Source organism: Felis catus, chromosome B2 (assembly GCF_018350175.1).
Source record: "Felis catus isolate Fca126 chromosome B2, F.catus_Fca126_mat1.0, whole genome shotgun sequence".
In the NCBI taxonomy this organism is placed as follows: Eukaryota; Metazoa; Chordata; class Mammalia; order Carnivora; family Felidae; genus Felis; species Felis catus.
In genome coordinates, this window is record NC_058372.1 from 99,870,272 (window position 1) to 99,897,572 (window position 27,301).

At 43.2% G+C, this 27,301-nt stretch overlaps 1 protein-coding gene and 1 long non-coding RNA gene across 2 annotated transcripts in view; one reads left to right on the forward strand and one right to left on the reverse strand.

Annotated features, from left to right (window-relative positions):
• The window catches only part of LOC109499837, a 59,879-nt gene extending 46,930 nt beyond the window's left edge, over positions 1–12,949 (reverse strand). The window contains exon 1 of the long non-coding RNA XR_006598168.1: positions 12,780–12,949. This is a non-coding gene — a long non-coding RNA (uncharacterized LOC109499837). The remainder of the gene's footprint in view (positions 1–12,779) is intronic.
• Positions 12,950–13,102: 153 nt separating this feature from the next.
• On the forward strand, positions 13,103–22,550 carry MFSD4B (major facilitator superfamily domain containing 4B). The gene is given in 5 exon segments (XM_003986474.6): positions 13,103–13,437; positions 15,051–15,219; positions 16,754–16,870; positions 18,072–19,279; positions 19,281–22,550. Coding segments are annotated over 5 exon segments (1,581 nt in total). The 5' UTR covers positions 13,103–13,386; the 3' UTR covers positions 19,317–22,550.
• The last annotated feature ends 4,751 nt before the right edge of the window (positions 22,551–27,301 follow it).

Consider the following 27,301-nt stretch of genomic DNA (forward strand, 5'->3'; position numbering starts at 1 on the left):
CCAAAGGCTGGGAAGCCCAAGATCAAGGTGCTAATTCAATTCCTTGGGAAGGCATTCTTCCAGGATTTCAGAAGGTTGCCTTCTTTGTGTCCTCACAAGAGAGCTCACTGGCTCTGGTCTATCTCTTCTTATAAGGACACTAATCCCATCATGGGGCCCTACCATCATGACCTCATCTAAACCTACTTACCTCCCAAACAGCCTACCTCCCAATACTAGCACAGAGGGGTTAGGTTATCAACATAACTTTGCAGGGAAGGAATACAATTTAGTCCATAGCAGATTATTTTTGTTTCTTTATGAAATTGTCATCAAAGAGGCCCTCAAAGAGTTGAAAACCTAACCGAGGAGCTCCAATAAATTATTACTCAGTAATGGTTTTGAGTGTGTAATTAATGTTCCCTAATTGTCAAGGAAGATAGTAAAATGATAAACTATTGGTGGTAACTGATGTACAAACCAGATGGAAGCTGGGCTTTAGGAATATGCTATTTCTTATTTCATTCTTATGGCTTCACAAGCCCCTTGTCTTGGCTTATCAGTTTAGCTCCTATTCTACACTAGACCCTTTTGCTTAATGACTCAGTTTGACTCATTCTCATGGATTTTGACTATTTTGGCTCCCTTCCCTGGGTTCCCAATAGGTCTAACCCACTGAAATAATAGATAAGAAGCATTTCCGTCTCAAGTTAATGGTCAGAGCCGACCCTGACCCAGCCTGGGTTGGATGAACATTTTCCACTATGCATAATTTCTCTCTTTGAAGAGCCCTCAAAGCTAGACCTAGGGTCTTAGGGCCATATTTTTTACATCATTTGAGCCTTCCCTGTATTACAATTAGTAGCAAAGGGTGGCTTGGAGTGGGACAGGGAGCAGTTTAGCTCACTTAAAATTTCCTTTAGTTCCTTACCTTCAGCCGCTCTAAATAAAGCTACAATTGAGGTGAAAATGTTTTATATGTATATATTTTTAATTTTAGAGTGAGAGAGAGCAAGTGGGGAGAATGGCAGAGGGAGAGAAAGACAGAATGCCAAGCAGGCTTCGCACTCAGCACAGAGCTGAGGCGGGGCTCCATCCCACAATCACAGGACCACCACCTGAGCTGAAGTCAAGGGTCACATGCTCAACCGACTGAGCCACCCAGGGCCCCCAAAATGGTTCATCTTGAATACAAGTCCCCAAACTCTCCCCACCTTCCAATCGGATTGTTACCTTACACCTTCTTTTTTAAAAAAATTTATCTATCTATCTTATCATTTTAGAGAGACAGGGGCACATGAGTGGGGCAGAGGGAGAGAGAGAGAGAATCAGGCAGAGGGAGGGAGGGAGGGAGGGAGAAGGAGGGAGAAGGGGAGAAGGGGAGAGGGGGAGTGAGGGAGTGAGGGAGAGAGAGAGAATGAGAATACATCTTAAGTTCCACACTCAGCGCAGAGCCTGACTCGGAGCTAGATCTTAAGATCCTGGGACCATGACCTGAGCCAAAATCAAGAGTCAGATGCTGAACCGACTGAACCTCTCAGGAGCCCTACCTCACACCTTCTTCTATAGAAATTCTGGAGCCACCACTGAGCATGTATGTGCAGAGGAAAATACACGCTTTCACATGGGCACACACGTGCACACACACACAGACACACACACACACACACACACAAGGTCATGGGAACCGTTGCCCCCATACCCACCTTTCCATCCTCACCAAACCACTCTGGTGCAAATATAATGATCACCTTGCTAATCTATGTAATAAAACCACTAAAGCTATTTCTCTTTCTCTAGATTCTTCCTACTCCAGTTCAACTGGCCAATACTGCCTGCTCATGTTCTTAGTCCTCCGCATTCACGTGATATTCTTACTAAGAAAACTTTTACAGCTTTCTGGAGTCAAACCATGATCAAAAGATTACGTCTTCAGTTGGTTTTCAAAGTTCTTCACAATCTAGCCCCCAAATGCCTTTCCAGACTTACCTATTACTCTCAAAGAACTTTCCACCTAGTAAAGGTGGTCAACTCATTATTTTTAAACTCACTTTAGACGGTCCTCACCTTTGGGCCTCTCTTAATGCTGTTTCCGAGCTCAATCCTGACTCAAATCTCACATGTCTCCTGAACCCCTGCCACACGGCCTGGTGCCCACAATGCTTGCTTTTCTCTTGGCCCTTCAGCTACTCCCCCATGATTCCTCTGTCCAAATTCCCAAGCCTTTTCTGCCTCAACTCTTTACTTTGACATATTTTGAATACTTTGTTTACCTCAGACTTCACTGAATCCTTCCCTCACCGCTGTAGGGTTCACACTCAATTAATTCTTCCTAGATGTCTACGGTGAAAGTTTTCAGTGACTCTCTTTATATTGTAGTTTTGGTTACAACAATTTTGTTAAAGAATTATCAAAACACAGCACCTATGACAATCCCTTTTTATAATTACCTACAGCAAAACTTTGAAGGACAACCCCAGTCTGAAGGTTTGAAGAAGGGAGTGACAATACTACTGGTATACCAGTTTCAAGCTGCTTTCTTACTATTGGGACAAAAATGAGTAAGAAATGGTTTTAAAGGGATTAAATTATTTGCTGCTCTTCTCAAAGTCAGAATTACAAGGGACCTCAGAGATATCTACTTTAACCCATGCATTTGGAAAGGGAGACTGAGGAAAATTACATAATTATCCAACATGACTGTGATTCTTTAAATCCAGTGTATTCTCCACAGGAATTACAGGTGATCACTTGGGTTTTAAAACCACACACTCTCCTAATTTTCCTCTTCGCTTAGTCTCCTTTGTGGGAAGCTCCTCACCTTCCCTACCTTTACACGTGGCGTGGCCTCAGGGATTACTGAGTCCCTGGTCCTCTTTGGTCTATACTCACAACTGAGGCAATCTTACCCAGTTACATAGGATTAAATGCCATCTACGTGCTAACTCCCAGTTTATATCTAGTGTTTCCTCTTTCTATTGAGGGGAATATCTGGCTGCCCACTTGATGCCTTCATTTAATTATACAATATAATCTTAACACATTCAGCCAGAATTCTTGATTTTCTCCCATGTCCCAGGAGAATTTGTGCTCCTTCCACAATCTTCTCCATCTGAATAAAGAGGACTATTATTCACCAGTAGCTTAGTGAACAGTCTCTTGACCAAATTTTAGTCAGGCTCTTCTGAATTCTCTTCCCAGTAAGACCTGGACTTTGGACTTCTGTGTCCATCTTTGAATTGCCCAACTTTAGCCAGAATCCTGTTGGCATCTGATTGGGTCCGTCAACCTCTACTGTTCCCTTGGTGATGTCTGATCACCCTGGCCTGCCTTCAGCAAGAATCCTGTAAGGTTGGTTTAGCCAGAATCCCCCCTTACCCGATGTTTCCTCCTAGTAATTTTCTAACCTCCTCCTGCACCCAGCCCCTTGGCTATAGATTCCCACTTTTCCTTGTATTTAAAATTGAGCCCAGTTCTGGGTGCCTGGGTGGCACAGTTGGTTAAGCATCAGACTTTGGCTCAGGTCATAATCTCATGGTTTGTGAGTTTGAGCCCCGCGTCAGGCTCTGTGCTGACAGCTCAGAGCCTGGATCTTGCTTCGGATTCTGTGTCTCCCTCTCTCTCTGCCCTTCTCTGCCCCCTCACGTTCTGTCTCTCTGTCTCTGTCTCTCTCTCTCAAAGGTAAACATTAAAAATAATAAATAAAATTGAGCCCAGTTCTATACTTTCCCCCTATTGTAACAGTCCCTGAGTAAAATCTGTTTTTATGGCTTCAACTACTATTCAACTCTAGTTTTTCTTTGACATAAGTAAAAATCCTTGCAGTCATTTTTTTATACTTTATATATTCTTTGTCTCACATACCCAGTCCATTAGTGGGAGAAGTAAGGCAGATGATTCATTTTCAGACATACTAAATAAAAGCTGTGCTAATTAACAGTAGGTTTACACCCTATTGGAAATATGTACAAACCCCCACAATGGAGTCCCAAACCCTTAGACACTTCCCTTCCTGGTTCTTCTTCCCCTCTCCATTTTGCAGGCTTATTTTCATGGGCTTTGCAATGAGCATGCTCCAAAGAACAAAGGAGGGACTGAAAGTCTCTGCATCATCTCAGGGAAGGTACACTTGTTCCAGTCAGACTACTTTTTGTCTTATATGGGCATAGGTGACTTCTGGGTAAGGCTGTAACCTCTGTAGTACTCAGCCAATGAGGAACCAGGGGAGGGACTTGCATGCTAGGAGATAAATTGTCTGCTGTGACTGCCCGAGTGCGCCTGTCCATCAGACACCCACTCTTGCAAGAACATTGATTAAAGCCTCGCTTCACTGTGCTCCAAGTCTCCGCATCCCTCCTTTGATGGGTCGATGGGCTTATTTCTAACAATTAGCAAATACTACTGTTTTTAGCTTCAGTAACTTCCCAAATCTGACCACTCTCACAAATACAAGTATCTGCACCTAACCAAATAACCTCTCAATTAGACCTCCATTCTCTCGGCTCTCCATCCTGCTCCTTTCTAGTGTATTCTTTCAACACATCCAGAAAGTCCTTAACATAAGGCTTGGGTGTGTACCCAGGAACCCTGCTTGCTCTGTCCTCATTTTCTACCAACTCTCCCTTCATTCATACGGCTCCAGCCACACCAGACTTTTTACTTCTCAAACACACCAAGCCGGCTCCTGCTCCCGGAGGCTTGTCCCTGCTGTTCTCTCTGGTATACTCTACATGGCTGGTTCTCTCACTTCAGTTAGGGTTCTGTCCAAATGTCACTCCCAGGAGCCTTCTGCAACACTACCTTAGTTAAAAGTACCCCCTTCTCAATCACTCTCTATCCCCTTTATTCTTTGTTCTTCGGTAGGTTACTATCACTATCAACACATTACAAATGCCTTTGTTCATTTTCTACCTTGTCCATGAGGGCGAGAATTTTTGTCTGTTTTTTCACTGTTAGATCAATGGCTGGCATGGACTAGCTATTTAATAACTATTTAATGACTAAATCAATGACGAGGTGGGCTTTTATTTAGTTTGCTTATAAATTAAAAAGAAAAAATACCGTTACTGGTGTTTGTTCCTAGTTTAGCAACACAATAGTCCCTGTCATTGTAGGGATTTCTGCAAAGGAGCTGGACTTTTTCCAAGCAGGTAGTAGCTAGTGTGATATTAGATGGCAGAGATTGAACAAGAATGGCTTTGCTCTGGAGCAGAGTAGTATCCAGCTCTGGATAAGTGGCTGCCTCTGTGTACAGACACAGGGAAGATCATATTTCTTACAGGGCACTTAAAGCCCTAGTTTCCTTTTTTATGCAGACAACTCTAATTGCTCCTGAAACACTTAGTACATTAAGAAATGTTAGTCTGTTTCTATTTAAGCCTATAGTAGGCAAGCTCTCAACTTTGGGTTGCTTTTATTCTCCTGATAAGCGGAGTTTGGCTAATAACAGTACAGTATGCCGAAGATTTTATCTGATCTAAACGGCATAGGAGACCATTATGATGGTAGATCAAAGAGTTCTATAGTCTTGAATGTTACAATGAATCCAACTAAAGGAAATTCTAAGTTTTGATTTTTAAAAAAAAAAAAAGGAAATTTAAAAATCAGTAAGTTTTTATTTTTAATGAGATACAAAATTCCAGACACCGAAGTCAGATCCTTTCAGTATTATTTTAAACTTTTCAAAGTATATAGTACAAACAAAAGTTATTCTGCTGAAATTAAATCTTTCTGAGAGTTGGCTGTAACAGACTTTTTTTTTTAATGTTTGTTTATTTTTAAGAGGGGGGGAGGGGCAGAGAGAGGGGGAGACAGAATCTGAAGCAGGCTCCAGGATCTGAGATGTCAGCACAGAGCCTGACATGGGGCTCAAACTTACGGACTGCAAGATCATGACCTGAGCCAAAGTCAGACACTTAACCAACTGAGCCACCCAGGCACCCCTAGACTGGGTTTTTAATGCTAAAGTTAAAGAATGATCATTTACATAGAGGCTGTTTTTAGGCAACAGGCTTGAGCAATGAATGGAATGTAGAAAGGGCCCACAGTGACCCTGTGGCTAAATACAGACAGGCACGGCAGATGACCCACCTCAAAATATCCATAGGCCACAACTGACCAAGGGGCTACTTACAACCAGGCAGTTACCAAAAAAGGGAGAATTCCATACATCACCATATCTTCTCATCTTCCCCCTTTAGGTACAGCCCCCCACCACACCTCGTTGAAGTCTCTCCTCTGCTGTCCTGCCTGCCGCTCCCTTGCAATGTATTCAATAAACTTCTATCACATTTGTTCTGCCTCAGGTGATGCACCATGAGATCATGACCTGGGCTGAAGTCAAGAGACGCTTAACCGACTGAGCCACCCAGGTGCCCCAGACACCACAATTTAGCATACTGAAATAGTTAATGACACCTCGTTTTTCCATGATGTGCTTTAAGGACTAATTAGATATTATTTGATAAAGTAAAAAAGAATGGTCCCTCCAGAGAATATAGATTGAATAGGTCCTAACAGCAATGTGCAGTCCCCAAGCATGATCTGTCTAACGTCTCACTTTTACTCAAGATAAAATTTCAAGTTAAAAGATGAAAAATCCAGGGCTCCTGGGTGGCTTAGTCAGTTAAACGTCCGACTTCAGCCCAGGTCATGATCTCACGGTTCGTGGGTTTGAGTCCCGTGTCGGGCTCTGTGCTGACAGCTCAGAGCCTGGAGGCTGCTTCAGATTCTGTGTCTCCCTCTCTCTGTGCTTCTCCTCTGCTCATGCTGTCTCTCAAAAATAAATAAGTGTAAAAAAATTGTTTTAAATGAAAAAATCTCCCTCCTTGTTGCCATTTCACAAATATGCCAATATAGTACCATATTAATGACTAAGGTCCAGATATTTTCCTTTTTGATACATTATCATGTAGATTGTAAAATGCCAATTTTTTCAAGGAATCAATGAAGCTATATTTATTTTCAACTGAAAAAAATAGCCCTTCAATATTTTTATTTCTCCTGAATTGTCTCGCACAGAAGTTATTCTCACAAATTGGCCTAAAGAGAAAACTGCATGAAGCGATACTCCGTTTTACACCCTTTTTTTTTTTTTTCTTTTTTTTCTTAAAAGGTGGTGAGTGACCTCTGGAGGCAATTGGAAAAAATATCCTGCTATTTTTAGGAGTGAAGGGGTGGGGTGGGGGTAGAATTAGAAAATAGATCCTTCCATTTAGAGGAGGTTTGTTTTTGAAAGTTTAATCATGATGAATGAAAACATTTAACTTGAGGGGCACCTGGGTGGCTCAGTCGGTTAAGCGTCAGACTTTGGCTCAGGCCGTGATCTCGCAGTTTGTGGGTTTGAGCCCCGCGTCAGGCTCTGTGCTGACAGCTCAGAGCCTAGAGCCCGGAGCCTGTTTCGGATTCTGTGTCTCCTCCTCTCTCTGCCCCTCTCCTGCTCATGCTCTGTCTCTGTCTCTCAATAATAAATAAACGTTAAAAAATTTTTTTAAACACTTTAAATCAGTTCAGTGATTCTCAATTAAGTAATATTTATTGAGTATATAACACATGTTACACGGGAGATAGAGATGCAAAACCTTCTGAGCTTACAATCTACCAGGAAACTAAAGATAAGTGCTAAAATATTTATAACACAAGCTAGAACATGTGAGAAAACTGAGGAGCGGCATGGCTACACAGGAATTCAGATATTTGGTTAGCGCGACCAAAGAAAGTCTACTATGTTCAATATTTACTGAAGACCCACTGTGTGCCGGGCACTGTGCTGAAGGATAAATAAGACACAGTACCGGCCCTTCGAACACTCTGAGTACGGGTAGAGAAGATGATACATAAAGAGGAACATTCCGTAGGTGGTCTCTTGGAAAGTATGCACAAAGGAGGGAAACTAAAACAGCCTCGAGATGGAGAGGAGGGTCAGGAAAGGCTTTCTAGAGGCGGTAACACCTAAGCAGGTTCTTAAAGGTAAGGAAGAGTTCTGGGATGGCTTTGGCATCGTAAGTCTACTCTCGTCCATCTCTCCCACCGATTACAACTAAAAACTCATCACAGGGGTGCCTGGGTGGCGCAGTCGGTTGAGCGTCTGACTTCAGCCAGGTCACGATCTCGCGGTCCGTGAGTTCGAGCCCCACGTCCGGCTCTGGGCTGATGGCTCAGAGCCTGGAGCCTGTTTCCGATTCTGTGTCTCCCTCTCTCTCTGCCCCTCCCCCGTTCATGCTTTGTCTCTCTCTGTCCCAAAAATAAATAAACGTTGAAAAAAAAAAAAAACTCATCACAAAATACAGGCAGCAACTGCCTGAGGATTCTGAAAAGGAAAAGACTGTGAAGGAGAGGCACAACTTGAAAAAGAAACCTGCAAGGCGGATGGGTTTCGTGGCCTTTTTTTTTTCCTTTCTCTTGTGATTTTGTCCTGAGGGGAGGCCCCAGTTCCCCAGGGAACTGTTCGGCTGCTTGAGTAGCTAAAACTCTGATAGAAACACTGTCTTCTATCCAGGGATACTGAGGAAAGGTCCTGGGATCTGAGAAAAGGTTCCCCTGTGAGTTGGAAAGTGAGGAGGGAGGGGGGAGAGGACAGGGTTACAGAAGGTGATTCCTAATTTTGTGTAGGAACCACTTTAAGTCTTAGGTTCGTTCACTGCTGAGTCGCACTTGTTTTTAGTCAAAGCAGCAAAGCAAAGGCTTTGACAACTGAGTCAAATCACAGGGCAAATCTCAGACTAACCCCTGAGTGGTACATGTTCAGGACAGACCCACAGCAACGGAGCAGAGGCTTTGAAAACCGAACTGAGAATGAAATCTTCACCCACAGAAGGTGATACAAAACCTGTAATGTGAACTCAACCAGGTTGAAAGTCTGCTTAAACAAACATACATTCTCCAGAGGAGGATTTTAACAGGATCCAAGGGCAGCACCATGTTACCTCTCACAATGTCCACGATACGATAGAAAACAACCTGTGTAAAAATTAATGGAAGGAAACTTTGTTTAAAATGGAGTCAAGGACAGTCGGTTAAGTGTCTGACCTCGACTCAGGTCATGATCTCACGGTTGGTGAATTCGAGCCCTGCATTGGGCTCTGCACTGAGCGCTCAGCCTGGAGCCTGCTTCAGATTCTGAGTCTCCCTCTCTCTCTCTGCCCCTCCCCAGCTTGTGCTCTCACTCCCTCTCTCTCTCAATAATAAATACATAAACTTAAAATAAAATAAAATAAAATAAAATAAAATAAAATAAAATAAAATAAAATAAAATAAAATAAAATAGAGTCAAGAGGCCAGCAGGGGGAGCTCTTTCACCCCGCCACTCATCCTTAATTGCAGATCCAACAGCAGGAGACATACCTTGCTGCATAGTAAGTTGGGGACTACTTCTAAATACTACCTGACTATCCTAGCAAGAAGGAAGAGAGGTTTTCCTCCTCCTCTGGCAACAGCCCTGCCAATGACAGAATGTCACAAGTCAGCCAACGAAAATCCACCATACTGTGAATTCCCGGTTTACTCCACTGGACATTTTGTTCATAATAATTCTCCCAACTCTCCTCTTTCTTCTATGAGTGTTCCTCCCCTTTGTTCTCTGGACTTGCCAATGGTTTTGTGGTAGCTTCCTGTTCCAGACTGCAATTCTATGCTATTCACAAATAAGTCCTTTTTTTTTTTTTTTTTTTTTTTTTTTTTTTTTGCTGGTAAAATAACTGGCTGTTTTAGTTTTAAGGTTAACACCTGTCACACAAAGAACCAGGAAGCTGTGGCCAAATCCTTGGGGAAAAGACAATCACCATAACAACCCCAAGATAACACAGGTGTTGGAGTTTTCAGACAAAGACTCTAAAGCAGCTATTACATGTTGCAGGAGGTAAAAAACACACACGATACAAATGTAAAGACATTTTCAGCAGAGAAAGTATAAAAAAGAACTGAGTGGAAATTTTGAACTGAAAAGTACAGAATGTGAAAGAAACAAATTCACTAGATGGGTACAATATCAGAATGGAGACGATGGAAGAAAGCAGCAGTGAACTTGAAGATAGATAAGTCAACAGAAATTATCTAAGCTGAAGAGAAGGGGATAAAAAGCCTGGGGAAAAAAAACAGAACACAGGAGCATCAGGGACCTATGCAACAACATCAAAAGGTCTAACGTACAAGTCATTCGAGTCCCAGAAAGACAGGTGAAGGAGGCTGAGAAAAAATCATGTGAAAAAGTAATGGCTAGAAACTTCCCAAATTTGGTAAAGGGCGTATCTACAGATTCCAGAAATTTGGTGGACTCCAACACTTAAATTCAAAGACAATCAGGCCTACGTCTCTCAAAATCAAACTACTGAAAGACAGCGATAAAGAAAAAATCTTGAAAGCAGCCAGAGAAACATGAAACACTACCTAAAGAGCAAAGATCAAATGACTGCAGAGCTCAGGGTAGCCGGAAGACACTGGAACAACACCTCTAGGTGTGGAAAGTAAAGTACAAGAATCAGAAGCCTATATCCAGTGAAAACATTTTCAGTAATGAAGGTGAAATACAGACATTCCTAGATGAAGCTGCTGTCAGTAGACCTGCCCTAAAAAACGCTGTGGATGAAGGGAAAGGATACCCAGAAGGAAACGTGGATGTTTAGGAATGAAGGAGGAGCAGCAGCAAATCTAACTATCTAGGTTAATATAAAAATCCTTATTTTTTTATATTAAATTCTTTTTTTTTTTTTTAAGTAGGTTTCACACCCAGCGTGGAGCCCAATGCCGGGCTGCAAGTCACAGATTGAGAACTGAGCTGAGATCAGGAGTCAGACACTTAACCAACTGAGCCACCCAGGTGCCTCTCTCTTAAATTCTTTAAAATAAGTATGATTATTGAGAAGACAAGCAGGAATAAGGCAGATGCTCTTAGTTACAGGAGACTAAGGTGCTATAACAAAAATTCAGTGATTTTAAAAAACAGGTTTTTTCTCTCATATCACAGAGGGAGGCATTGTCTCTGGCCTTTCTGCTCACATTCTATTGGCATCCTAACTACAAATTCAGCTGGGAGAAGTCGTGGAGCTGGGGGAGTCACACACTGGGTCATAGCTTCGTTACTTAGGAAGAAAAGGCAAATGGATTTTGATGCATAGCTAGCAGCCTCTCCTGCAGCAGGTGAAAGAGGAAGGCATTTTGGACAAGAGGGGACAATACGATCAAAGGTATGGAAGAGAGAAAAAACATGGAAAGAGCTAATAGCAATTTTGATGCTGTTGGAATGTAAATAATGCGATAAAGCTAGAGAGGTGGGTTGCGGCAGAGGAAGATGGATTTTATTCTTGAGGAGTTGAAGGGTTTTATACCACAGATTTTCATTTCACTTAACTACTCAGGGGTGAAAGATGGGAGAACAGAAGACTAGCAGAGAGAAACCTAATTAGGAGCTTAGGGGGATAGTTTTGGTGAGAGGTGATCAAGTTTTAAAAGTAGGCTGTGATTGGGGCGCCTGGGTGGCTCAGTCCGTTGGGCGTCCGACTTCGGCTCAGGTCACGATCTCGCGGTCCGTGGGTTCGAGCCCCGCGTCGGGCTCTGGGCTGATGGCTCAGAGCCTGGAGCCTGCTTCCGATTCTGTGTCTCCCTCTCTCTCTGCCCCTCCCCCATTCATGCTCTCTCTCTGTCTCAAAAATAAATAAAAATGTTAAAAAAAAAATAAAAGTAGGCTGTGATCATAGCATAGTTTTAGAAATATCTGTGGAAATAAAACTGGCAGGACTTGGAGATAAACGGAGGAGAAAGAAGGAAGCAGCAAGGCAGGATCTCACGTTCCTTACAAAGATGGCCAGGCGGCTGGTGGTATCAGCATGGAGTATCCCAGAGCAGGAGCAGATTTCTTTCGGAAAAGGAGGAGTTCGGTTTCAGGTGATAAAGATAAAATACTGTGAAGCTTGAGTTCCTACAGAATATATTAAATCTCAGTGAGTTGAAGCATGGAGCTCAAGACCAAACTCCTCTGGATGGCGTACAAGACCCTCGGTAATGTGCACCTAACCTACCTCTTCTATCATCCTCTATTCTCTTTTGCTTCAACCACATCAAACTCTTCTCAGAGGCCTTCCCGGACTCTGCAATCTAAAACAGGTTCCCTTAAATCACAGCATCTGTACTTTGAGGTAAATTGGGAAGGGCTTAATGACCAAATGGATGGGGCTGGAAGGGAAATGATGAGGAGGCTCAGGTTTGTAGTCTGGGAGCCTAAGTGGGTAAAAGAAACCAGGTGCAAAAGAACATTTCCAATAGACAATAAAGAACAATATTTACGCGTTTTGAGGCTGTGGTCCGGTCAAAGGGCAAAAGGAATCAAAAAGCTGGAATCGGATAAAGACAAGGCCTTTCCTCCTCCGGCGGCATACCTTTTACTCAGGGATCCTGAAAACCCACGTCCTGCTCCGCTTTCTTACAACAACGGTATTCTTCGCAGGGATTGAAGCCAGAATGTGCTTGAAACCTCGGCTTTGGGTCCAGATTTCTCTTGAGCCATTGTTACACTGTGTATGTACAGCCCCTTATTCGCTGACTGACCTTGGGCAAGTTTCTACTTATTCTCTATGACTTAATTCTCTTCTGTGTAAAACGAGGGTAACATGGAATTTGGAGGGTTGTTCTGAGCGTTAATTGAGATGATACCCGTGAACGCTTCCATGAGGTTCAACAAATGCTGTGGAGTGACAGATGGACGACATAGTTCAAAGGCACGAGGGCAGCAATTCTAGGCAGCGAAGACACAGACCTCGGGGCTTCCTTTGCCCAGCGAGGAGACCCAGGGAGCGGTCGCAAAGCCATACCTTGCAAACCTCGGTCCTCATTGCCTCGGGACAGTGTGGCCGCGTCTTTCCTCACGATCGATCGGGTCCCAGGCTGCAGCTTCAGCTCACTCCGCCACGCGGCGCCCGCTCGCGGGGCCTCTGTGGGCTCAGCTGCGTGTGATGCCCGGGCCCTAGGGCGAAGTCCGGTCTCCCAGGCAACCACATAAACTTCCGGTTTGAGGCAGGCTGGGGTTGGCGAGAGGCCACATTTCCGCCACGTGACACCCCCCCCCCCCTCCCCCAGGCACCTTGAGGGCTGAAGGGCGTGCGTCGCGGGCCTGCAACCTCCGGCTAGTTCCGAAGTTGGACTTCCCGGCCCTGAAGGGGGCCAGGAAGGTGGGGAGGTGGCGCCAGCGGGGACGGCCGGGCCTGGAGGGGCGGGGCCTGGCTCAGCTCCCAGTTCCCGAGGCTCGGCTGAGAAGCCGGGCGGCAGCAGGACTGCTTCTCCCGAGCCGCCGAGCTGGAGCTGGAGCTGGAACTCCGCGGGGCCGGGGCCCCGGGTGCCGGGCAGCGGCTCCTCCAGGCCGAGGCCGCGGCGGAGAATGAGGCGGTGGCGGGTTCCCGGCGGAGCCGCCGGGCGGGAAGCATGCTGCGCTGGTTCATCACCGTGATCCTGTGTGCCGCCTTCCTGGGTCTGGTGAGAGCCGGGGGCTGGAATCCTCCCAGGCCGGGGGCGTGAGCAGGCGTCCTGCAGAGAACGCGGTCTTCCGAGTTCGAGTCTCGCCTCTGCCTCTTGCAAACTGTGCGACCTTGGGCGCATTCATCTGCCCCCAGATTTAGTTTCCTAATCCGAAAAATGGGCAGAGTTCTAATCTTGGAGGGTTATTGTCAAGTGATTTTCCTAATATATTTTCCAGCTCCAGCCAACCGTCCTCCCGCTCCTACGTGGGGTGGGGAGCTGCAAGGGGGTTTGCCAGGTTTATAGCCCCTGCCCCTCGCGTCCACGCAGACCCCATATTATTACACAAAGCTGCTTTTCTGGGATTTCTTCTTCCTCGTCTGACAAAATATAGCCACCTCCTTATTTTTGCAGATGGGGAAATAGACCCAGAGAGGGAAAATGCCTTTTCCAGACCACACAGCTGGCTTTAAGTGGTGGAGCCAGGAATAATATGTCTCTTATTCTGCCCACAATCTTATGTAAAACAAACCCGTAGATCCTTCGGTGTTTTTCTTAGAGTAAACTGCAAGGCCAGAAGCGCCTCTTGACCAACCCCTTGACCTTCCAGCCATTACCTTATTTCTGGACCTCTCCGTCTCGTCACTTGTCTGGAATATTGGGATCTTGGGGATTTGGTAGGGTGAGTTCTCTGAGGAGAGTCGTTTCTGGTCCTTTAGCATCTTTCTCTGGAGTCACAACGGATTCTTAGAATGTGTCGATGTGGAAAAAGGAAAAATCATTGCGGATGCTTGGGGAGTCCTCCCCTTGCGCCAGGTCCTGTTTTAAGTGCTTGGCAGGCGGGAAGTAATTTGATTGGAGATGAAGCTCAGCCTTCCCTCCATATACCAGGTGCTCACTCTGCCCTTAGTCTGGGACTGCTCTGGCTGGGGCAAGAGGCACACCCAAGTTTTAGAGCAGAGCAGTCCAAGTAGAATCAATTAATCTTGAAGCCTAGACCGATAGAAACATTTTTTTATGTGTCCAGCAACTGTCCTCTGATGGCTTGGGGTTTTCTTTGAAGAAAAATGTAGACTCAGAAACATTTAAATTGCTTATCTCCTGCGGGTGTTGTATGTGTCAGAGGAAGGACCCCCCAAGTGCATCCAGAAATATTGCTCTGTTTTAACAACATCAAAAAAACAGGAACAATATTACAATATTTTAATAAATTAAATTTTTTAACCTCTAAGTTCCTATTATTTGTATATAATCTAGTATATTGAAATGCCAAGACAAAAATTATTTTAATGTTACATTTTACCGGTGGTACAACAGAGTCTTCTGTGGTATTGTTCGAAAAGGAAACAAAACTGCAGCAAAGAGCCAAAAAAATTAAATATATTTTTTTTTTAACTTGAGAGTTGTCAAAACTAGAAAACCAGTAGGATTTGACACACCAGATACAGGGAGCCTGAAGCTCCAGTATACTAGTACTGTCGTCCTGAAATTTTCCTGGCTTATGTAAGACTTAAAATATTCCCCTACGTTACATTGAAATCCCCTCCTGTCTTTTTAATAGGGAAGAAAGCTACCACGTAGACATTATTTTAATGGCTGCAAGTAAGAGATTTCGTCTTTTTAAATTTTAGGGAATGAGTGTCGCTATACTGGGACCCACATTTCAAGATCTGGCCACAAATGTGAACCGCAACATTAGCAGTCTTTCTCTGATTTTTGTGGGCCGTGCCTTTGGCTATTTGAGTGGCTCTGTGATTGGCGGAGTTCTTCTTGACGCCATGAATCATTTTCTACTCTTGGGTAAGTACAACACCAATTGTAGCTCTTTGCAACTTTTGTGGAATTCACAGTTTGTTTTAAAACATGAAATATACTAGCTTGCAGAGTGGTTGACCACTCAAATGGGTGGTATACAGGCATGCCTGTTTTCATCTTTGCAGTTATAGGGAATCTGTGCTGGGCCCGCTCTGGAAATTTAGATTAGCCCCAAGGTGTGCTACCCGTCCTTCGCCTTCCTGACCATCACTGTAATTTAGGCACCACCCCTGGATCCACCAGCCAGCATACCAGTTGTCCAAAGATCTTGGCTTGTCAGGGCTTAGGGCAGATCTCCTAGGGCCACCATAGGTCAGAATGAATTCCTTGACCCTGCCCAGGCTAGACCCTGGACTGAGCATGAAGGTGGGAGGGAAATGGTGGGTGAAATGACACAGGCTAAATTTTTGTCCCTGCCGCCCCATGTTAATGGTGACTCCAGACCACTCTACCTCACCCTCAGAATAGATGGCAAAGCTTTTAACTTACTCTTTTTGAATAAATAGATATGTTTAAAGTTTATTTTTTTTGAAAGAGAGAAAGAGCACGAGTGGGGGAAGGGCAGAGGGACAGGGGGACAGGATCTCAAGCAGGCTCTGCACTGTCAGCACAGAGCCAGTGCAGGGCTTGAACCCACAAACTGTGAGATCATGACCTGAGCCAAAATCAAGAGTCAGATGCTTATCTGACTGAGCCATCCAGGCGCCCCTGAATAAATAGATATGTTTAAAGAAAATCTGGATTGGGGCACCTTGGCGGCTTAGTCAGTTGGGCATCCAACTTTAGCTCAGGTCATGATCTCATGGTTTGTGGGTTCGAGCCCCGCGTTGGGCTCTGTGCTGACAGCTCAGAGCCGGGAGCCTGCTTCAGATTCTGTGTGTGTGTGTGTGTGTGTGTGTGTGTGTGTGTGTGTGTGTCTCTCTCTCTCTCTCTCTCTGCCCCTCCCCTGCTTGCGTTCTCTCTCTCTCTCTCTCTTTCAAAAATAAATAAAATTAAATTAAAAAATTTGGATTAATGTGATGAAACTGCTTTGGAAGTAAGGAGAATAATTTACTGTTATTGATGAATAAATGAATAACCGCTCAGATTTCCAAAGTGGGTTGAGAACACATATCTGTGTGGCATTTCCCTCCCTATTCCCTACCTAATTATTTAATACACTTCTACAACAAACTATAGTAATTGCATCTTGTTTTTCTCTTTTTAATTTCTTACCTCCTATCTAAAAATCCCTCTAGGTTCTCTTGAGCTGTCTGGTTTGCTATAAAACTTTGCCTTATGGTATCTAATTTGATTATTAGCGTTGCTAGAAATGAACTCCTGTTAGGACAACTTGGATTTCATGGTCCATAAAGATTATGGAAGCTTGTAAAGGAAATAACCATTTGTAGATGCTGAACCTCTCATCCACTTGCTATTACTTAATTGTAATTTCACCTACTTCTGTTTATAGTTTTTATGATGTTGACTTGATTCGCGAATATCGTTCTTGATAGCTGAGTTTTACCTTTCTTCTCAGGGGTGTCAATGTTGGCCACGACAGTTGGTCTCTATCTTGTTCCGTTCTGTAAGACAGCGGGATTGCTGATTGTCATGATGTCCATCTTTGGTGTTTCAATTGGCATTCTGGATACAGGTCAGTGAGCCCTTCAGTGTCCCCTCTGGGAGTGGGGACTTCCTGTTAGAAAAAGTAGAATGGCTGACATCAAATGGTTATTTGCAGTGTAAAATGACACCAGCCTACTGAATTGCTCCTGGGGTCACCCAGTCAGAACCACCCTTTTGGCAACTACTCTTCTTGCCAAGTCGGGTACCTGTTTTTGAGCAGCCAACCATGGGGTGAATTTAAAGAACTTTGTTCAGTGAGGGATTATTGCTTTATGGTATCCAAACAGGAAAGGGTCCGCCACGTGGGTAACTATGGTGCAGGTGAAGGGGCTTTCATTTTGGGATAGAACTTGATCAGTGTAGTATGGGAGGAATTGATGGGTTCCTAGGTTGAACCAGCTGGCTGAGGAATCCTAGAAGCGGCTATCCAGTTTTAAAAAGCACTCTGCCTTTCTGAGCAACCTGTGCTCTGTATTATTCTCCTGCTCTTTTGTTTACTCTCAAAACCTCCTGCCTTCTTGCAGGAGATCCTCTCCATGGGTCTTGGTATCTTTTAAAAACCTACTAAATAATGTGCTTGGCATTTTTGTCCACCCCTAAGAGCAACTCTTATCCCTTGCTCTACTGTTACTTAATAGATCGGGGATGTTTTGTACTTTAGGCTTCGTTTGGTTTAAAAAAAAAAAACAACAGAAAGAAAACCCAAGACTTGATGCTTCTTGCCTTTCACCTTGTAGAGGAGGTATCCTTGTTACCTGTCATGGGCACAGCAGAACTCTATAGTGTTTGGGTTTCTGAACACGTGTTTCGCATCTGTTATATACATGAACCATTTCCCTCAACTGGCTGCTTGGTAATTTGACCAGTATCTGGTGATCATATATACTTAAAATGTGTATAAGTAAATATCCACCCTCGCCCTGCCATCCTGGTATTAGAACTGTGTTATAAAAAGCCTTGGGCTAATGTCCCTAGCTCTAGGAGGGAGTGGTTTACTAGCTTGAGGAATCCATTTGTGAGTATGTGATGTTACACTGCTTCCAGTTCTCTGGTGGTGGGAGGTTAGAGTGCCTTAATCACAGAATTGGGCGAGTTGTAACATCTGATCATTTAGAATGTTATATAATCCTAGTGCCACATAAAGTAGGCTCTTCCTCTTTCTGATAGTAATGAACGGGTGTTTGCCAAGTTTCTGTGATTAAATCATTTTCCTCATCTTTCATTGGTAGGTGGTAACGTCCTAATCTTGGCCATATGGGGGGACAGAGGAGCCCCACATATGCAGGCCTTACACTTCAGTTTTGCCTTGGGTGCCTTCTTGGCTCCACTACTGGCTAAACTGGCATTGGGCACGACGGGGTCTGCTGACAACCACACGGAAGCTGACTCTCACAGTTCCCTCAACCAGTCGTCTGAAGCTGACTCAGAATCTCTACTTGGAGTACCTGACAATCTGAATTTACTGTGGGCTTACGCTGTTATCGGTACCTACATTTTTGTAGTTTCGGTCTTTTTTTTGGCTCTGTTTTTGAAGAAAAGCTCAAGGCAGGAAAAAACCAAAGCATCAGCTCAGAGGTCTCGGAGAGCGAAATATCACAACGCCCTTCTGTGTCTGCTTTTTCTGTTCTTCTTTTTTTATGTGGGGGCCGAGGTAACCTATGGCTCTTACGTTTTCTCGTTCGCGACCACCCACGCCGGCATGAAGGAGAGTGAAGCAGCTGGGTTGAACTCCATCTTCTGGGGGACCTTTGCGGCCTGCAGGGGCCTGGCGATCTTCTTTGCTACGTGTTTACAACCTGGAACCATGATTGTGTTAAGCAACATCGGCAGCCTGGGGTCATCTTTACTGCTGGTGCTTTTCGACAAGAGCCCAGTTTGTCTCTGGATAGCAACGTCGGTGTATGGGGCCTCGATGGCAACCACGTTTCCCAGCGGTGTTTCTTGGATTGAGCAATACACCACCATCCATGGGAAATCCGCAGCTTTTTTTGTAGTTGGTGCTGCCCTGGGAGAAATGGCTATTCCTGCGGTAATTGGAATTCTTCAAGGAGAATACCCTGATTTGCCTGTAGTTTTGTATACCTCTTTGGGGGCATCGATAGCCACTGCTGTTTTATTTCCTGTGCTCTATAAACTCGCCACCTCACCTCTCGATCCACAGCGGAAAGAACACAGAAAAAGCGAGGACCAGAAAGCTTTGCTTTCTAGTTCTGAGCTAAATGACTACGAGGAAGACAATGAAGAAGAAGATGCAGAAAAGTGGAACGAAATGGATTTTGAAGTGATTGAAATGAATGATACAATGAGGAATTCCGTAATAGAGACATCTAGAAATATTCTGACGGAGCCCTTAGCTGAAGTCTCCAGTCACTCCCACTCCAGTGCGGTGGTGTTGGAGTCCTCTCCAGTTAATACTGGCAAGTCCCCTGTGAATCACCTTGCAAGAAACCAGGCTAAAAGGGACTAACACCTAGAGAAGTTGGATTATTTACTGACCTCCTTGAATAGTCTCCAGTTCTAAAGAAGCCAGTCAGAGCAGAGCCTTAACGGATTTTCAACATGCTTTGGGGAATCAAAATTTCTAGCTCAGAGTACGTTTAGCAAATGCTAAAAAAGTTTTGGGAGGTTCTGTAATTCCCGGACTTTTCCATAAAGAACAAATGGTCTCATACAGCAGGATCTTGTTGTGAGGCTAGTGTTGTGAGGCACGTGGCCGAGTCAGTAATGTTTTATGGTCTCCATCCCTCAGAGCGTGCAAAGAAGGTGTTTGTTGTTGAGAGGTTGGGTGCCATTGTAAATAGCGTGTGAAGCCGTCTAGCATTTGAATCGATGAGCCGAACAAATGATCAGTCATCAGTGTTCTGCCAGGGAAGTTGACGAGTGTCGTTTCATAAAAGAGCAACTTTGCAAGTGGACAGGGATTTTTTTCATTGCTTTGCCCTCTCTGTAGTAGCGCGCCAGAAAACGCTAATCCTCATTTGATTTCTGATTTCTATGAAGAGAACACAGAACGGGACCCCGAGAGACCTGGCTTCAAACCTCGACTGCTGCTTCCTGCTTATCTGGTCCTGCACTCAGTCACTTAACTTACGCAGGCCTCATTTATCTTCTCTCCTGACCTGTGATTCCAAAAGTGAAACTGAGGTGGTTTTCAAACTAGGAATCCATAAGTTTTTTTATTTAAAGTATGTGCAAGGGGGAAAAAAAAAGTTTGTGCAAGATGTCTGTTAGAAATTAATATAAGTGCCATCCATTCTTCCTTTCAAATGAGAAATGAAGCAAAGTTGATAGTTTTAAGCATAGTACCAATTGTGAATACGTGTCAGTTTAAGAGACTCCATGTTTAATAATGATTTGCAAAACACATTTTTAGTATTTCATCCATTCTAAGATGCACCTTTTTTTCCACATTTATTTTCACATTTTTAACATCTCTGAAATCAGACTTTGTCTTACATTCAGTAGTCTCTTAACACTGACAAAATTTAACTGATGGTTGTCCATGTACATATATGAAGTAATGTTGCATGTTACAATCAGTGTCTTAAACAGTAATCCATTCAGTTATGGAGATTTTACTATTTTTACAGCTATTTTAAAGAGAAAAGTTATTTTTATATGCTGACTTTCTTGATGTTCAAGCAGGATTTGGAGGCGCGATGTTCCGACTTGAAAAGCTGTTTCTTCAGAGTTACTATGTTAGTACAGCTGTGGACAGTGTCTTCCTTAGCAACAGGCTCTGGGTCTGAGCCTTGCATTTCCAGGACTCGCATTTCCAGTGTCTACCTGAGCCTTGCATTTCCAGGACTTGCTCCTCGTTGAGTCTGGCTGGTAATCACATTGTTAACACTGTAAACTAGGCTGCTAGTTTGATTTACAAAGAGGCACAGTCTTTTCCAGTGTTGGGAATATTTGTATCACCCATCTAGGGCTCTTCCTTTCTGAGTTTGAAACATCTGGGAAACCAAAATAATGAGTAGAAAGTGGCTTGATAGCTTAGGGGTCCAGGGATCACAAAGGGTACTTCATAGGAGCGTGGCAAATGACTAGCACTGATGATAGTTTTTCTTAGTTTTATGGTGAATAACAGTTAATTTCCACTCGATTGCGGTATGTTTGCTTTCTCTTATCTCATTTCTATAATTTTGCCTTTGTTTTTTTCCTAAGCGAAATACGGTATCTTTCTTAACCACTGCCCACTCACCTTCTCTACCTGCTGCGATAATCGTTTATGTTAATAATCTAGCACTTTTGGAGAAGGCTGGTGGGGAAATGTACAGTAAAACGCCTATTCTTGCTCTTTTTATATTGTACTTCTGGCTGGAACTTGGAGACCACCACTGCTGCATTTAGTGCGTTTTCTCAGGTTGGTGGAATTTAGGCAGTTGCTACTGTTTGGCAGCCGGGAGGCTTGCTGGAACAGGGATTCTGCCTGTAGCATCTACGTTTGAGGGGTAGAAGATGCAGCTCGGGGAGAGAAGGATGATAATAAGAACATGGCAGCAAATTTGGAAATCCAAACTGGAAAATCCACTAGGGTTCCACAAACCAAAATGTGAATGGCCATGTGAGATTATAGGCATTGTGAAAGTTTGATGATGTATTTCCATATTGGAAGGATAAGACTTAGTACAATTCCAAGAATTAGCATTCATCCTAAGCAGTTCTTAGGTAAGTGTCTGTTGATCTGTGAGTAACCAAGAGTGAAGCTCTCTCTTGCTGAAGAGCAGATTTAGCAGTTTGGACATTTATTATCTCACAGTTTCTTGGGTCAGGAATTTGGGCATGACTTCCCCGGATCCTCTGCTCAGGGTCTCGTGGGGCTGCGGTCAAGTCGTTGGGTAGGGCTGTGCTCCTTTCTGGAGCATCGGGTTCTCTTCCAGGGTCATGTGTGTGATGGTTGACAATCCTCAGTTCCTTGCTGTGGTAGGCTGAGGTCCCTGTTGTTTTGCTGTCAGCCAGCACCGGTACCAATTCCCAGAACCTCCCATGGGTTTTTTTTTTTTTTTTTTTTTTTGCCAAGCAGGCCTCTGTAGATCCTCTCACAACATGGCAGCCTATTTCTTCAAAGCCAGCAGGAGAATCTCTCACCTGAGTCCACTCTGCTGGAATCTTCTATAACATAATCACAGGAGTGACCTCCCGTCACCTTTTCCATCTGTGCTTGGTGGGAAGCAAGTCATAAATTCTACCCAAACTCCAGGGGAGAGGCTAATACAGAGATGTGACTCATAGGGGGTCGCCTTAGAGTGTGTTTGCTATGCTCTGGTACCTATAGAACCAAGGTTTAAGAGAACTAAAAAGTTTGAGCTGGGGAAAAGAAACCCTCAGAAGTCAATGAAAGTGATATGGGTACCAAACCGAGTGAACTAATGTGGGGATGGAAGGCTCCCCATAGCCCAGGCCAACAAACCTGATAGGGGAGAATCTCTTTGTTTGTGGGGTACTGGATAGGCTAACTCCGAGTTACGCCTTTTTTTCCCTTGACATTTTATGTCCTTTACCACTATGCTTTTAGCCTGTTCAAATGCAGCTTACTATGAGGGAAATAGGTAAATTTCAGTTTAATTGTATTTTCATAGTAAAGTCCAAGAAGATGTTGAGAGCATTTTTCAATTACTCTTCTTTTTTAAAGAAAAATTGTTTTCAAAAATCAGTTTTTATAGATTTTTAAAATATTTATTTATTTTTGAGAGACACAGAATATGAATGGGTTAGGGGCAGAGAGAGAGGGAGGCACAGAATCCGAAGCAGGCTCCAGGCTCCGAGCTGTCAGCACAGAGCCCAACACGGGGCTCGAACTCACTAGCGTGAGATCATGACCTGAGCTGAAGTCAGACGCTCAACTGACTGAGCCACCCAGGTGCCCCTAAAAATCAGTTTTTATTATATAAAAGTAATGAGGGTCAAGTATAAGTAATTTATACAAAGAAAGGTCATGCTGGAAGATTAGGGAAGTACATAAAAATGTAAGGGACAAGTGTAAGTAATTTATATAGTTTTTATTTATTTTTTAAAAGTAATCTCTGTGCCCAACGTGGGGCTGGGACTTAGGACTCTGCGATCAAGAGTCTTATGCTCTACTGACTGCACCAGCCAGGCCTGTATAAGTAATTTATAATTTTAAACACCTAAAAAAAGTTCTTAATTTCTCATCAATGTAATTTCCTGGGTAAAGAGGTAAAAAGAGAATTTCCTCCTACCAGATAAAGTTTCAGAAACAACTTGAATTTTGTGTCCAGAGTACATGGACACTATAGTTGATGGACTGGTTGTTAGTTTGAAGACTTGTAATTTATATTTATAAAAAAAAATAAAATAAAACCATAGCAATGTATCACTCAGTCTTGCCACTTAAAAGTTATCACTAAAATCGAGCTTGAAGTTCTTAATGGAAGAACATCTGTTCTTCTGGGATACCCTGTGTCTGTGTGTGTTAAGGGCCAGTTGTTTTGTTCACAGTGCTGTGAATGTGTGTGTGTTTGCATATGTGAACTCACAGATATCATGTGGGTTTGATATTTTCCTATACTCGGGGGGTGCAGTGGGGGTAGAGGTGGCAGAGAAGGGATACAAAAAAGCTTGAGGTATGATTCTAAGTTTGTTAGAGATGTTCCTTTTTTTTTTTTTTTTTTTTGGAGAGCATGAAGGGGAGAGAATCTTAAGCAGGCTCCATGCTCGGCACAGAGCCTGATCCCACAACCCTGGGATCGTGACCTGAGCCAAAATCAAGAGTCAGACACTCAACTGGCTGAGCCACCCAGGCGCCCAGAAACGTTCCTTTTTTTAACTGAAATTTTTATCGTAATTATTACAGATTTTCATGCAGTTGTACGTAGTGGCTCTTTGTTTTTTGTTTTCAGATTTCCTGAGTGAGGGATCCTTTTCTCAGTCTGCAAGGGTAGAGCACTAGACTAGCGCTTCTCAAACTGTAATGTGCATTTGAGTTGCTTGTTAAAATGCAGATTCGAATTCAGTACTGCCTGGGATAGGGGCTGAGAGTCTACATTTCTAACAAACTCTTAGGAGATAGGGAGCTATTGGCCTGGGGACCGACCACTTTGGGTTGCAAGATTCACTTTTTGGGAATGTCAAATTCTTTACTGCGTTGGGGAATTCAGTTTGTTTTTGTTTTAGCTTCTCTACTGACCTTAAATCTGTAGGAGTCTATAGTCCCCATGTACTCCCTCCTCTTTCTTACACACAAACTCTCTAGGACTCTGTTCTGAATTCTCTCCAGTCCTCTCCGTTTACTGTATTCGCTGTTGAATATTTATTCCTTATGTCTGTTGAATGCCTCCTATTTGGCAGTCTCTGGGGGAGATGCTATGTGTACACGGGTGAGAAGATCAGGAGGTTCCTCCCTCCGTGGAACTTGGCCTCTAAGGCAGTACTGTCCAGTAGAGTTTTCCATAATGATGAAAACGTTTTACATCTGCGCTGCCCAGTAGCCACTGGCTACATTTGGTGAATTGAGCCCTTGAAATATGGCACGTAAGACATAGAAAGTGAATTTTTAATTTAAATATCTACATTAGCTGGTGGCTTCCATATTTGATAACGCAGGTATAGTGGGAGAAACAAGTGGGAGAAACATCACACAAGATGTTTCCAGGAAGACTTTATTTTCTGTTATATTAGAAATTAACAAGTATTTGGGATCAGAAAAGTTGTCATAGATACCTTCTCAAACGGCATAATGTAAATTATCATGGCACTTAGGAAAGGCCTGGTTTTAATGGGTCATAGTGGTAGACAGTGGTGTTCAGTGATCTAAAAGAGGTTTATCTTTCCATGTGTGTTAAGGAAGCAAACCGAGGCTGGGTCATGTTGGTGGCCAGGAGGATTTAAGCTCCTCCCACTGAATGCATTTGAGCTAAGTTGAACTTGACTTGGATTTTTATTTAGCTATAAATAGTTTCATATTTAATAAGTTCTAAAGTTTCATAACATTGAATTTTGGCAGAGATAATTTTTCTATATATTCCAGCATTTTTTGGGTAATTGTCTTAACTATGTGTTCTCATGTCCTCGATTTCTGCCTTGTTTATTTCTTTTAATTCTTGCAGAGAAGATCCCTTAGTTTCTTACACTGTGGCTGTTAATTCTCATATATTGTCTTCCTTTTGGCTTGTATTTTTAATTGCAGAATGCCTTTCATGTCTGGTCTCTAAGTTTATGGCAAATTGCCTTTGATGTGTTTATATATATGAATAAAAAACGTTGAAGTTATCAGATGACATGAGTGACTTAAGGCATTTTAGCCTCTGAACAATTTGTTGAGATTATAGGGTGCTTTTTAAAAGAGTTATTTAGGGGCGCCTGGGTGGCTTGGTCGGTTAAGCGTCCGACTTCGGCTCAGGTCATGATCTCACGGTCCGTGAGTTCGAGTCCCGCGTCGGGCTCTGTGCTGACAGCTCAGAGCCTGGAGCCTGTTTCAGATTCTGTGTCTCCCTCTCTCTCTGCCCCTCCCCTGTTCATGCTCTGTCTCTCTCTGTCTCAAAAATAAACGTTAAAAAAAATTAAAAAAAATAAAAGAGTTATTTATTTTTAGTTAAGTATGTTCACGTTATTGTGCAACCATCACTGCCATCATTCACAAAACTGAAACTCTGTAACCCATTAAATGCTCTAACTCCCTATTCCACCCTCCTCCCAGCCCTGAAAACGATCATTCTATTTTCTATCTCTACAAATTTCACTACTCTATACACCTCATATATGCATCACACAGTATTTGTCTCTAAGTACCTCATATAAATGGCATCATACAGTATTTGTCCTTTTATGGCTTGCGTATTTCACTTAGCATAATGTCTTCAGGTTTCATCCATGTTGTAGCATGTGTGAGAATTTCCTTTGTAAGGCTAAGGGATAGTCTTTTGAGTGCACATTTTGTTTATCCGTGTATCTATTGTATAGACTCTGGGGTTTCCACCTTTTGGCAATTGTGAATAATGCTGCTATGGAAATTGATGTACAAACATCTGTTTGAATTTCTGCTTGTAATTCTTTTGGGTGTCCCCACAAGTATGATTGCTGGATTATATGGTAGTTCTGTTTTTGATTTTTTTGGGTGCTTTCATTATTTGGCTTAGATAATCTGTTTTTTCGGAAGAAACCAACTATAGGAAAGAGGATGGAGAAACCCATGCTTTTGTTAGTACGGTTTCAAACTCTAGGCAGACTTCTAGCCCGTTATAATCAAGTTAGTATCACCCACATCCTGAATAGATGGAAGATTCTATCAGACATCTACCTCAAAGTTTTGTTATCTCTACTTCAGAATTTTTTTTTTTTTTTAATTCAGTCATTGAGTAAGTGTTTGAGAGCTTCTTTGAAATCCTGCCTGAAATGAAACCAAACCTGGACCTTTTGGAGGTTGCCCTTCTAGACAGATTTTCACTAGTTTTGATTTGGGGGGCTTGAAGTGGTAGGGACGACCTTGTAAATTGAGTACCTCTGTATTTAAGACTGCTCACTACTTACATGGCTTTGTACAATGTAAAGCTTATTTGAATAAAATATTGATATAAATAAATGGTAATGTTGGCTTCAGATAAGATTGGTGTTTCATTTCATGGATGCTTAAAAATGAATTTGGATGGGGCACCTGGGTGGCTCAGTCGGTTAAGTGTCCGACTTTGGCTCAGGTCATGATCTCTCAGTCCGTGAGTTGGAGCCCCGCGTCGGGCTCTGTGCCGACAGCTCAGAGCCTGGGGCCTGTTTCAGATTCTGTGTCTCCCTCTCTCTGACCCTCCCCCGTTCATGCTCTGTCTCTCTCTCTCTCAAAACTAAATAAACGTTAAAAAAAAAATTAATTTGGCATTTCCAGAAATTAGTCAAGAATATTGCCAGACTTCAGATTGTGAGTGCTCCAAAACGTATACGGTAGTTGTATTGAGTTCCTAAAATGTGAGTAGTATGTATTTTTTCACTTCTCGTGGATATTTTAGAAATGACACCTAACATCTTTTGATAATGTCTAACATTTCTGGCCCTTCAGTTTCTCTTAGGTTTATGATCCAATTTCTTTTTTTTTCTCTAATTTTTTAACGTTTATTTATTTTTGAGAGAGAGACCGAGTGCATGGGGGGGAGGGGCAGAGAGAGAGGAAGACACAGAATCCGAAGTAGGCTCCAGGCTCTGAGTTGTCAGCACAGAGCCCGACACGGGACTCAAACCCACGAACTGTGAGATCGTGACCCGAGCTGGAGTCCGGCGCTTCCCAACTGAGCCACCCAGGCGCCCCTATGATCCAATTTCTAAATTTCCAAGTCCACCAAAGAAGCTATTGCTAGCTGGATATCTTTGTTAATATTTTTTTTCTTCATAATATTTTATTTGAAGAATAATCCCCTAATTAAGATGATTACAGTTTTATCTCCGTCTCAGAATGGGAAAAAGGTCTTCAGAATTGTGCGTCAAGCAAAGACGGGGGTGCTTCTCCTTGCTTCTC